The sequence below is a fragment of the Pleurodeles waltl genome, chromosome 4_1, assembly GCF_031143425.1.
Source record: "Pleurodeles waltl isolate 20211129_DDA chromosome 4_1, aPleWal1.hap1.20221129, whole genome shotgun sequence".
Taxonomy (NCBI): domain Eukaryota; kingdom Metazoa; phylum Chordata; class Amphibia; order Caudata; family Salamandridae; genus Pleurodeles; species Pleurodeles waltl.
Genome location: NC_090442.1, coordinates 640,515,677 through 640,529,705, shown reverse-complemented (window position 1 = coordinate 640,529,705; position 14,029 = coordinate 640,515,677). Strand labels below are relative to the sequence as shown.

The 14,029-nt window shown below is 43.7% G+C and overlaps 1 protein-coding gene across 1 annotated transcript in view; it reads right to left on the bottom strand.

Annotated features, from left to right (window-relative positions):
- ARID2 (AT-rich interaction domain 2) overlaps positions 1–14,029 on the bottom strand; it is an 860,005-nt gene that overhangs the window by 224,781 nt on the left and 621,195 nt on the right. Inside the window, exon 14 of the mRNA XM_069229081.1 lies at positions 10,570–10,766. Coding sequence (XP_069085182.1) covers positions 10,570–10,766 — 197 coding nt within the window. The remainder of the gene's footprint in view (positions 1–10,569; positions 10,767–14,029) is intronic.

The following is a 14,029-nucleotide window of genomic DNA, read 5'->3' as shown; positions in this document are numbered from 1 at the left end:
CCCTTTGGTCAGAGAATTTTAACCTTTTATGGGGCCTTACAGTTGAATCATTGTTCTCATCTGAAGAGCTAGTGTTTTGGAATCTGACCTTCTGTAGCCACAGAAGTAATCATCCCTCTTTGTTGCTCAAGGTTTTTTGAAGAGAAAGTACAACAAATTGTGCACTTCTTTACCTGATGTTGTGGGTAAAGACAGTAGAGACAATCTCTGTGTGGGTCATCCACATGCAGCTTTTTCTTCCCACAGGACTCGCAGGAACAAAACAGACCTTTCTTGAAAGATTCAGACATTGTAGCTGATGAACAAGTGGAAACAAAAGTGAGCAGAGCTCAGGGAGACTCCCTTCACATGACGTGTGGTAGGGAATAAGCCTCTCATTGGAGTGTTCTACAGGGTGCTAGTACCCGACTGGTTATAGGTCGTTTGGTCCCTTTTTATTTTTTTTTTATTTTTTTTAAAAGGACGTAGATAGGTTATTAATATGATGGCTTAGTGGCATCATAGCCTCTGTTAGTTTCTACATACTGCTTTACCATTGTACTGTGGGACTCTCACTTCGACAACGGGGAATGATTCAAGCATGTGAATCTATGAAAGATTCAATACTGGATAATGTGGAAGACATGCAGAGAGGAAGTGTGGAGAAATAAAGATTTTTGTCTCATGCCAGCCTCAAGCATACACACCATTTGGTGTAAACCCATGTTTACAGCTCTCTGTAAATATAGATGCATGGGAGCACTCATGCACTACCCTTAGACCACCTATCTGATAAAAGTAACTCAAGAGACTTGTGAATGTGAAGAGAACGATCCCTGGTTTGCATGTTGGAAGCCTTTGCCAGCCTTCCTGGACTGCCATGGTGGTAAGAGCACAAGCAGAGAGCTTCATGGGAGGTGGACTAACTGCATCAGCAAGGAAATAAACTTTTGTGCACTATGAGGGTATATTTTGAATATATAGTGTCAGACCACATCAGGGATGCAGTTTCGGTCCTGGGGGCTGCGGGTGCAGTGCTTGATCCAGGCGTCGGGTTCCTTTGTTACCAGGCAGTCACGGTCAGGGGGAGTCTCTGGATCCTCTATCCAGGCATCACTCTGGGGGTGCAGGAAGGTCGACTCAGGGTGTCCACGTCGTTGGAGTCCTCTCTGCGGTTGGTTGTCCTTGACTCGAGCCGGGGGCATCTGGTGCAGTTTGTGAAGACTCACGCTTCTGACAGGAAGTGAGAGTCTCTTTAAAAGTTGTTTCAAAGTTGCAAAGTTGTTGCACTTTCTGAACAGTGCCGCTGTTCTAGGGAGTTTCTTGGTCCTTTAGGTGCAGGGCAGTCCTCTGAGCCCTCAGAGGTCGCTGGTCCTGGTGGATGCGTCGCTGTGCAGGTTCTTTGAGTCTGGAGAAAGGCCGTTAGAACTGGGACCAAGTCAGTTGGTGTCTCCGTCGTCTCTGCAGGGCTTTCAGGTCAGCAGTCCTTCTTTCTTCAGGTTGCAGGAATCTGATTTCCTGGGTTCAGGGTCGCCCCTAAATACTAAATGTAGGGGTGTGTTTAGGTCAGGGGGCGGTAGCCAATGGCTACTGTCCTTGAGGGTGGCTACACCCTCCTTGTGCCTCCTCCCAGAGGGGAGGGGGGCACATCCCTATTCCTATTGGGGGAATACTCCAAACTCAAGATGGAGGATTTTAAAGGCAGGGGTCACCTCAGCTCAGGGCACCTTAGGGGCTGTCCTGACTGGTGGGTGACTCCTCCTTGTTTTTCTCATTACCTCCTCCGGACTTGCTGCCAAAAGTGGGGGCTGTGTCCGAAGGGGCGGGCATCTCCACTAGCTGGGATGTCCCGAGGTGCTGTAACAACAGGCAGGAGCCTTTGTGGCTAACCACCAGGTGTTACAGTTCCTGCAGGGGGAGGTGAGAAGCACCTCCACCAAGTTCAGGCTTTGTTCTTGGCCACAGAGTGACAGACACTCACCCCATGTGGCCAGAAACTCGTCTGGTTGTTGCAGGCTGGCAGAAACTGGTCATCCTAGCACTAGGAGTGTGACTGGTATTCAGGAGGCATCTCTAAGATGCCCTCTGTGTGTATTTTTCAATAAATCCCACTCTGGCATCAGTGTGGATTTATTGTGCTGAGAGGTTTGACACCAAACTTCCCAGATTTCATTGTAGCCATTATGGAACGGTGGAGTTTGTAATTGACAAACTCCCAGACCATATACTCTTTATGGCTACCCTGCACTTACAATGTCTAAGGTTTGGCTTAGAAACTGTAGGGGCATAGTGCTCATGCAACCATGCCCTCACCTGTGGTATAGTGCACCCTGCCTTAGGGCTGTAAGGCCTGCTACAGGGGTGACTTACCTATGCCACAGGCAGTGTGTTGTGGGCATGAATCTCTGAGGGGAGTGCCATGTCGACTTTGTCATTTTCTCCCCACCAGCACACACAAGCTGTGAGGTAGTGTGCATGTGCTGTGTGAGGGGTCCCCAGGGTGGCATAATACATGCTGCAGCCCTTAGAGACCTTCCCTGGCCAGAGGGCCCTTGGTACCTGGGGTACCAGTTACAAAGGACTTATCTGTGTCCCTGGGATGTGCCAATTGTGGGAACAAAGGTACAGTTTAGGTAAAGAACACTGGTGCTGGGGCCTGGTTAGCAGGATCCCAGCACACTTTCAATCATAACTAGCATCAACAAAAGGCAAAAAGTTAGGGGGTAACAATGCCAAGGGAGCCATTTCCCTACACAAAGCCTTCTGTGATTTTTTAGTTTATTTTTGATGGGAAGGGGCTGGTGTACTCCCACACTACGCCGCAAGGAGTACCTGGCTGTCCTCATCTGAATCTCTGTCAGAATGGGCAGAGACTGAATGTCCCGAATGGAGACTGCAGTCTCTGCCTGTTCCTCACCAAAGATGTCGGGCTATGTTTGGTGGACTTCGGTGCCATCACCAACCGCCTTGCTCTTTGATCTTCTTTGATCAAAAGGACCGACACACCTCGCAGGTCTCTTCTTGGTGGTCGGGAGAAAGGCAGAGGTTGCACACCGAATGCTGGTAGGTATAGAGGAACTTGGCGTGGCACTGAGGACAGAATCGAAATGGAGTCTAATCCATGAGACTATGACACAGTAGGCTCAAAAAGGCCTGAGAAGGGTGCGAGGGCCCAAAAGGACGTTTAATCGATCCAGACGCTGCAATCAGATTGAGTGTAGAAACACTTTAGAAAGCGATACCAACATTATGGAAAAGGAAAGAAAAGTTCAGATAGCACTGAACTGAAAGTATCGGAGTGAGAGAGAACACGTTCGAACCCGACGGCAGAAAGAAAACAATCTAACAAAGGACTCGAAGCCCATGCGCATTATCACCGAGAGGAGGAGTCACTCGATTTCGTGACTTGAAAAAAGCTTCTTCGAAGAAAAACAACATGTAACACTCCGAGCCCAACACTAAATGGCGATATATGCACAGCATGTCTATCTGCAGCTACACATGCCATCGAACATATACACACACACACACAAAATAACAATCAGTAAATAGCATAGAAACAACAAGCATTGGCAATAAATAGTAAAAAATAATGAGGGACGTAGGGGAGGGCCAAACCATATACTAAAAGTGAAATTTGACTTACAGTCCCGCACCCTAGGATGTGGAGTTGTTAGAGGGGAGCTGGAGGAACTAAGAACCCCAGATGTTGAGTACCAGAGTGACCCTTCAGCGACCAGGAGAGCAGAGGCAAGTACCTGGTTTTCCCATGAACAGGAGGACTTAGAAAAAGGATTGTACGAGAACAGGACCAGACAAGAAGAAACCAAGGGTGGCTTCCGGTAGAAGAGAACCTGCAAACGAAGGAGACATAGTCCAGTCCATGATGCAGTGTTCAGTAGGTACAGGAGCAACTACCCACCCTTCTATGGATGCAGAACCAGGTGGATGAGGGAAGAAGACCAGCAGTAGAGCCCAGGAGCTAAAGAGGAGTTCTTGCATTGGGGCAGATGGTCTCCCACGTCGGTTGTCGGGTCGCAGGTGGTCAGTGGTGAGGAAGAACCACAAACAAGCCTTGGCAAATGCAAAAGAAGAGTTGCAAAGCTGAAGAGGACCAGCAAGGCCCACGGGACTCGACCCAGGGCGGGGAGTCCGAGATGACCCTCAGCAGTTGGGAGAGCCAACAGGAGCAGTTGCAGACCCCCACAGGCAACCCACTGGCAGCAGGCACAGTAAATCTCAGTGAGGCCCAGTCAGCGCACCTGAAGGGGACTCCTCCGTCGCTGGAGTAGCAGGAAGGAGACTGTGTTTTGCAGGAAGAAGTGATGGGGGCCGGGGCTACTCAGAGCCTGAAGATCCCTTAGAGCAGGAGACAACATGCCTTGGTAGCTTGCAAGAGTCACTGTGCACAGGGATACTGTCCTGTAAGGACAGACAAGGGCATACCATCTCCCAAGTTGGACAGCTGGCAGAGAAGGCCAATGGGACCACTCCAGACTACCACTTGTGATGTAGGATACACATGGTTCTGGAGGAGAGCAGATCCACGCTGCCATCATCATTGCAGTTGGTGCCTGCTGATGCAGGAGTGATTCCTTCGCTCCAAGGAAGATTCCTTCTTACTTCTTGGTGCAGGCTGATGTCTCTCCGACCTCAGAATGCACAGCCGAGGAAATGTTGCAGCTGCTGTAAGTAACTGGAGAAACAATGTTGTAAAGCGGAGTCGTTTCTGGATTTGCAGATTGTTGGTTGCTGAAGAGTCCAGTTGTGGTTCCAGTGGCCAGAAGATGAAGTAAACAATGGAGAGGAGTCCTGGTGGATGGAATCTTGCAGATCTATTCTGGTGACCCACCCTCAGGAGAGTCCCTAATTAGCCCTAAAAGGGAGTTTGGTCACCTAGTAAGGTGACCACATATTGGGAGGGGGCTGTGACGTCGCCTGCCTGACCTGGCCACTCAGATGCTCCCAGAGCCTCTGCACATCTTGGTTTTAAGATGATAGAATCAAGTGGCCACCTGGAGGAGCTCTGGGCACCATCCCTGGGGTGGTGATGGACAGGGGAGTGATCACTCCCCTTTCTTTGTCCAGTTTCGTGCCAGAGACCGGTGCAAACCAGTTTATGCAAGGAGAATACCAAATGTGCCCTTCAAAGCATAACAGTGACTTGGGGAGGCTACCCCTCCCAAGCCACGTAACACCTATTTCGAAGGGAGAAGGTGTTACCTGCCTCTCCCACAGGACAGGAAATCCTTTGTTCTGCCTTCCACTGCTTGAGATGGTCAAGCAGTAGGAGGGCTGAAACCTGTCTGAGGGTTGGCAGCAGCGCGGGCTGTCCAGAAAACCCCAGAAGACTGGTAGGAGAAGTACTGGGAGTCCATCTAAGGAGCCCGCAGAGTGCATGGAATCATACAACCAACACTGGCAACAGTACTGGGGTATGATTCCGACATGCTTGATACCAAACATGCCCAGGTTCGGAGGTACCATTTTGTAGCTGGACACACACTGCTGTGTCCAGTACACAGGTAAAATGGCTTCCCCGCACTTACTAAGTCCAGTGCAATGGAACTGGAGTTTGCAGGGGCACCTCTGCTCATGCAGGGGTGCCCTCACACACAGGGATCGGCACCCTGCCCTCTGGGCGAGGAGGGCATACCATAGGGGGGACTTAGAGTGAGCTGGTGCAGTTAACTGTGGTGAAAGGGTGCATGCAATGGCCGGCCTGCAGACACATTTTGCATGGGCCCCCTTGGGTGGCACAATACATAATGCAGTCCATGGGGAACCCCTGGTGCCCCAATGCCCTGGGTATCTAAGTACCATATACTAGGGACTTATAAGGGGGCACCAGCATGCCAACTGTGGGGTGTGCAAAGTCCTAGGTAACCAAATTTAGAGGGAGAGAGCATACTCACTGGGGTCCTTGTTAGCAATATCTCAGTGAAAACAGTCCAAGCTTACTGATAGCAGGCACAAAGTGGGGGTAACCATGCCAACAAGAGGGTAATTTCCTACACATGGCCTCATAAAACTCCATGGGTTGGGCAGGGGTGGCTCCGGCTCCCGGAAACTCGGGAAGGCACAGACTGGATGCAGAAGAAGTCTCCGCTCTTCCCGTGTCGCATCGGCCGAGCAACGGGGTGAAGCCGAGGAACGTTTAGCCTTCTTCTACGTCGTCTTCTTACGACCCTGAATGCCCAGACAATTCTGAATGGGACGAGGAGGAGTGGTGATGACTGTGCAAGCGTTCTCAAGACCTTCTTCTCATGCGGGCTGCCATAAGCTTTGGGGACCGCTCCCTCAAAGCCTTCGGGTTCATGGCCCAGCACTAGGAGTATGACTTTGGGTTGTGGTTGTGCTCCAGACACCATAAACAGACCAGGGGAGGGTACGTCACAAACATCATGTGGTGACAGATGTTGCAAGGCTTGAAGTCGGTCTTACAGACATCCCTCGACGCACAATAAAGTCCACAAATTCGACAAAAAGGTCAAAGTCGGTCAAAAATGTACCTGAGTTGCTCTTCTTCAGATCTGTGCGTGGTGCAGAAAGAAAAGAACTGAAGTCAGCGCGTCAGAGAGGCGCGTAAGTACAATCGCAAAGTCATTACTGCGACCACAACACGAACAATGAATGTAGAGTCGACCAACGCCACCTGATGGCGAGCAAAGGTACTGCTTGAATAAAAATCTCCTGATCCAGTTTGACGCCTGTGGAAATTCTAAGGTAAAGAATCTGCAACTAGAAGTCTCTATCAGATTAATGTGAATTTCTTGCGACTACCTTTGATATGTCAATGACATTTTCAATAAAAGAAAATGTCTTCATAGACTCATGTATATTATAAATGGAAAATTGTATTTCTCTGTTCAATTTTATTCCCAGGCCTCTGCATGTAAGAGATATTCAGTGGTTATGGAAGTACCTGTTAGTATGACTTGCATCGTGTGTTCCTCTCTATTAGACATAGTTATAGGTAGTCAGATACTTTTTTTCATTTAATTGGTTTTAATTGCAGTTGACACCTGCTTAACTACGAAGTCTTTTTATGCGCATCACCTCCCTCAGAGTTCACAATAGTCATCCTTTAAACCCCAATCACTTGCAGATCTCACCAGCATATACAACTCAAAGCTCTTTCTCACCCATATTCACCATTGGCAATGCTTCTCTCACTCAAGCTCTATAGACGGGCCAGATCTCCCCACTCTTAAAAATAAAAATAAAAAACTACACTAGATTCTGATGATCTCGCCAACTACTGGCCCATTATTGACCGACCTCATTTGCAAGATCAATTAAAGAGCAATCTATGTTCAACTCCAAGGTCGTATTAATTTTAACCATCTCCTGCACGACCACTACCCTGGCTTCACATCACTCCGCTGCATGAAGACAGCTGCCTTACACATCACAGATGATGTACTCCCAACCACAGATGAAGAGGACTGCTGATTTGTGATATTGCTGCACCTCTCAGCTGTCTGCAAAACAGTTGACCATTCCATCCACATACACAAGTGTATCACCTGGGATTCACTGATAATGTCCTTCACTGGTTCTCCTATTACGTTTCCAAATACCAGTTTGCTCACATGGGAACCTCCAGGTCCCAAAAGATCTCTATGACCTGGGGAGTACCCCAGGGTTTCATACTGTTTCCTGTTGTATACAACCTCTAAATGGAGGTGCAGGGTGTTCTATTCAATGATGTGTGTGTGTAATACAGAAGGGTCATTAACGGATAAATGAAGCCATATAGCACTTTTACTTCACAATAATCCTTACATCATTAATGATAAATGAAACATAACTGTTCGCAAAATAATCTTAGGACAATTCACTAATCAAACCTGCATAAGAAGCACCGAGTTGGTATCTGTGTCTGAACTCGATATGCAATCAGTATATAAACTCAATACGTAATGTGCTTTTCAAGATTTACAAGTGATTCATTCTAAAGTGCATTGTAACTCACTGATTTGAGAAATATCTAAAAAGAGACTTCTATGGGGAATAATGTGACACACAATCCTTGTAAACAATAACTGGAAGTAAACACATACTTCAAGTGTCCATTATTCAACCATGAGGCAGTTTATGAAAAAATGCATCAACTCTTTTCAATATGTAAAGGACGCCCAGATAGATTTCTTACTATGAAAGACAGTGATCGTTAAAAAAAAAAAAAATACTGATGGCCTAAGTACTTTGTATTTTTTTCCATGAACTACCTTAGGGTGTAATGTGATACTTAAAGTTTATGCTTTCACCACAATTAATATCTATAAGGACTGTGTATCACACTATGCACTTAAAAAATATTTGTCTTTATGGATAAATCAGTTATGAATATTGAAACTCTTCTTGCATATATTGATTTCTGATGCTGAGATAATATTACTTACCCAGGACTGAATTAATGAATTATCCATGATTTATTTTGTAAACAATTATGATGCATGTAACAATAATGACATAAGAATTATGGTAAAGCACAAGTGCAGTACGGCTTAATTAATCCCTTATTGAACCTTCTATGTGACATTTATAAGTCTGAGTCAAGGTTCTGGAGAGTTATTCCAGCTTCCCCTAAAAATCCCAGCTACTCGAATATAACAGCATCAAGATTCACCAATTTGCAAATTATACACAACTCAACTTGACAGTCTCCTATTTCAGACATCCAATGCACCAAACACTGCCTGCTCAACACTAGACCTGGAGTCTAGAGTTTAACACAACCAAGACAGAATTCCTGTCTTAGCTCAACGACATGAACCACATCTTCATTTCCCAACTTTCACCGAATGCCAAGTCCCTTGGATTCACCATGGTCACCAACCTCATTCATAAGGAACACATTATCAAAAAAAGGAAAAGGCCTAGTACTAGCTCTCTTTGAAAGAAAGTGAAACAGTCTGTCAGAAAACAACTTCAGAACTGGTGTTAAAGCCCTCATACTCTCACAACTGCACTATGTAACACCTTCTTCTGTTGTCTCCCAAACTCCATACAGTCACCCATAAAGGCACCCTAAACATCTGTGATCGTCATATCCAGGGCCTGAATAAATATTACACAACAAACTAATCCTGACAGAACACCTCTGGCTCCCCTAGATGCCTAAATCATCTTCAAAACCAGTTGCATCATTTACAAAGTCATCACAACCAGCACTGCTGCCTCGCTTTCAGACAAGGTCAGTGGTAGTTCGCAGCACACCCACAGCACGGTCATCATCAGAGCTCAGACTAAGAAGTAAAAAAAAAAAAAAAAGCTAACACATTTTTTCTGCGTTGAAGACATACTTCTTTAAAGTGGACAATATCACAATGCATTAACTGTCCACAAACCACTATGCTGCCTACTGACTGGCTGGGTCTGCACTACTGAAGTACCACATACATACATCTTTGCACTTTTCCTAGCTTTATCAAGCTTAAGTTGTTTCTTAGGTATCACCAGGTACAATACCAATTCCTGATATATGGCACCCAGCTAGGTATATATAGTCATTTCTCTTTTGGTATTATCAAAATTGGGCTTACTCTACTCAAGGATTTTGCTAAGAAGTTTAATGTGAGTTTTCTCCGCTTATGCAGCAGTCATAAATACATAAACACATACATACATACACTCACCCCTACCCCACCATAGAGGTAAAAAGACTGCATATTCATGTAGGATAGGCAAAGTGAGAAGAGCAAAAGCCTTTTCTTGCATCATCTGTAGGATATCTGCCTTTCAGGATTTGAAATGCAATGCCTACAAAATGCCACTAGAACTGCAGATAAAACACTATCATTAGATATATCATTACCCTAAATACATCTGCACTGGAAGTCTTTCTATGGATCCATATAACAAAACTTTCTATCACTGGCTCCGGTTCTTCTGTGTTTTTTACAGGATTACTCTCTCTTCAGAAATAGCCATGTATCGAACGTCGTGATTAGTTCTGAAATCTCAAGGTTTTTTGTGATATTCAATGCTTGGCATGCTATAGAGACCAATAAGAATCTTGTCTTGAAAGTCGAGGGATTGTACCTATTCTTTATGCACAGGGTTTCAGTAAGTAAACTTGTCAAATTCATCAAAATGTTTCCCCAGAAACGTATGCTATGCAAAGTACTGCGATTCTGGCTTTCCCAAGTACCACATAAGGGTCATGGAAGTAGGTTTTGACCGCTCCTCACATTTGTTCATCACTTGGATCCCACATTTTAGTTTTTTTTCTCTTTTTAGAAATCCCCAAAAATAAAAGCTGCAGATGAAATAGTCTACATTCAAAACATATCTAACACTCAAACGTAAAATCAGAGATCAAATTACAAAGTTATCATGCAATGTAGAAAATGTACTGAAAACTATAGTGGCACACTACAGAGCAAAAAAAAAAAAAAAAACTAACATGCTAGAAGTTTACAGGATGACATCACAGGATTACCTATAGACAGAAAATGATACCAGAGAATGCTTTGTTCAGGAGTGGGATTATTCCATGCATAATGTTATACTGCCAAAAAGCTCTCATGATCAATTTATTTTATAATTATCTCTTCTATATAAAAAGTATATGGGTGAAACCTGCTGGTGAAGGAGTTCGAGTTGCATCGGGGATCATGTCAACCCTGACAACAGGAGCTGAAGGTGGTTGCTGTTGATAGTACATCTGAATGGGAAGTGTAATTGCCCTTCTTTTCACACCAACGACATGTATGTGTGCTTGTCCATTGCTCGTAGAATCGTCCACTCTTTTGACAGTATGGTTTGGAAAAACAGTTCTGGCAAACAAACACAATAAAAGACTAAGAATAACACTGAAAAGCTGAAATGCCACAGGTTATTTTATAAACAATATTTTACTACTCAAAACTTATGGTGCTGTAACCAATGGCATGCTCTATTTACAAAATTCAGAGTTGAATAAGGACTGGCTGAGTGAAAATCTAACCATACTGGTAAAAAACAGACTGAGACAATTGTTTGGTGGAAGATCAGCTCTTTAAAAGCTATCAGCAAATATTTCACATTAAATGTACACCATTGTAACTGGCAAAACAAGTAGGCTAATTGGAAATGTAAGGTTTTTGTTTTCAGGAAATACTGTCATTGATGCGAAAAAAACGTAATTGAAACAATACATCCAAAACCTCCTTTTGAAAGATACGATGCTAAAAAAATAACAAAATACAAAAAGTATTAAAGCAGAATAATTACAGAAGGGATTCTTAAAGATATCAGGAAGAGTATAGAGCAGATTTTACTCTAGAAAGTCTCTTAAGGGTTATATCATCTGCATTAATTGTACATACGTCATTTAAAGGCAGATCAGTCTAGAAATCACTCCCCATTATTTAATGATTAGATCAGATGGTATGCTTTAGCTTTTGGATTTTTGAAAGGCCTTGTAGGGTTACCTGGTGCTCCATTTGTTTTTAACAACATCCAGCATCTCATAGCACTGTTTTCTGTTCAACGTTAGTGCCTTAAGAAAGAATGGAACCATATATGTGACCTACTGAGCGGTTATGTAGGATCTGCTCTGTATCACAGAAACATGGAAAGAAGAAGGCACTTCAACTGTTCTACATGCAGCCATGCCCCTTGGATACATAACACTCTACAAAACAGCAATTCATAGGTGCCTTACTTATTCACTATCCAATACTTCGACCTTCAGCATCTTAATTCTTCTAATGTACTGACCATCTCCACAAAAGGCAACATTTGTGGATGCCCTACTGGATGATGTATAGGATATTACAATTTACTATCCTTTCCTATGTGTTCTTGGAGACCTCAAAACATTGTCTGACAAACTAGAATTATACCAGATAAGAGACCTACTCAACAACCCTTAAAGCACTAAATCTGCACATTGTTGTCTTTGGTGCTTCACAGAATGCAGGCCATACCTGCAATGCTATATTCACCCCAAAAGACTATTTCAGTCAAAGAAACTCTGCCCATTACCTGGGGTGATCGATATATTTTCCTTTGTGTGTGTTTTTTTTTCTTTTACTTTAAATGAAAACTTCCAAAGAAGCCAACACAGGCAACACTTAGACATCCTGAACAAAACATGGAAGAGTGTTCTGAGACATTCCAGCCACAATGCATGATGAAGAGACCACTGAATGTCTACTAAATCTGTTACTGGCTCACAAAGATTTTCTGTCAGGTTGTGCCCCTTACAGCCTTCAGATAAATACAACCACCACAGAAGGGCAGCTACCTTAATTTAAATGTTAATCTACAAACAAGAAAAATAAACTTCGATTTCTAGAACACTACTGGTGGAAAACCAATGGCCAAAAAGATAAAACACTGCATTATCCTGGTACACTCTTTAACCCATTTTGCAAGTTCACAAGGCACGTAACTGAGGCTCCTTTGTTCTCATGTTTGCTCTCTTTGTTCATATTTGTCAAATGTTCTTCTGTTGCATTGTGTCAGCTCCATTAAGGAAGACAACCCTAACAACAGACATATAAAACACATTCTGTAACTATGTATGCATTTATGTTTGTGTGAGTTCTCGTGGGATGCCACGGTCAGATTCTCACAAGAACTCACAGTCAAAATCTCAATAATCATTTTGGAATCAAACACTATATAAAGAGGTTGCACACAAGCTGCCCCATCTATATTTTGCATTGTTGACAGTGAGTGGAGCAATTTTGTATGGCATCTTCTGACAAGTGGTTCCAGAATCTTCTTTCAGAGTTTGGTGTTGGACTCTTTTGAAAAGCAACACTGAATGGGGTGGGAAGGATGTTTTTTTCCTTTATATTTGTTCTGACTGGTGCCTGATTTAGTGCTTAAACAGGGGCTCCCACTAAAATTATAACAGTGACCTTAAACTATGATAATAATTGCAAGACCTATGGGTCAATAGGAAAGGCCTAAAGATAGACTTTTAGATAAGATTTTACAAAGAATCCTTTTGTGAAATCCTCTGGTACAGGTGATACACAAAAGACTTAAGACACATCAATGTGAAAAGAGATAAGGTAGACAACTTGTGTCATTTAACACATAGTTCTTGAGTTTGTTCAGAAATGTAGGACCAAAAACAAATAAATAAAAGACAAACATACTAACAGTGACTTTAAAATGGATATGGTTGCATATCAGAAACTGCTAACTTAACAGGTGTTACTTTACCCACAGGTGATAAAGACGAGCATTGTCTGCGATCTGCAACTTGGCAACTAACTTAGTAAATATTAACTGGTTACTTACTTGTAGTCCTGGCTGTGCATCATAAAGATCTTCAATGAAGTCATAAATGTTAGAATAATTCTTCACTGCTTGTGTGGACCCCGAAAACGTTTAAGTCCATATTTTTCCGTATAGCAATATGGCCAGGGTGCCAATGACCATATGTTCATATGAAGGGAAGCACACTTCAGAAGCCTGTTCAAGACAAGTTTTCCCCCAAAATGTAGACTGTAAAATGCTCAAATAACAAATTACCTACCTTTTTTTAACCATTTTTACCTTTTGTAACAGGCTTTCTGTTAGATACTCTAATTGCAGATTACTCACCCACTGAATGCTCCCAGATGCCAGACTGGATCTGAAGATTTCTTTTTCTCAGCAATACCCTCACGCAACAGTGCAACATTGTGCGGCTCTCTGTCTAGTCTGCCCCGCACCAAAAGTGATGTTGGGGGGCCACAATACAACTGCCAAATCTGCAAGTCAATGCCGTTTTTTTCCTGATGTATGCCGTGCTCCCCAACAAGAAGCCCTTAGTAATCAGATTGTGCCAGTGTGCAGATTTGGAATCTTTTTAGTAGGGACCTAATGAGTATACTCCCTAGAACTTTGAGAAGTGGGTTATGAGGAATTTGCAGTTAAGATAATCCACTAGACAGAGCTTTGCATAAGGTAATTAACTTGTTCTTCTAATGGATGTTTCTAAATGCAGAATCCTCAACTTATGAATAGACACCAGAACAGACCTTCCCAGGTGCGGGCCTCTGGAACGGCTCACAACAGAAAATACTGCAGGACCAAAGGGCAAAATGGCCCTCCC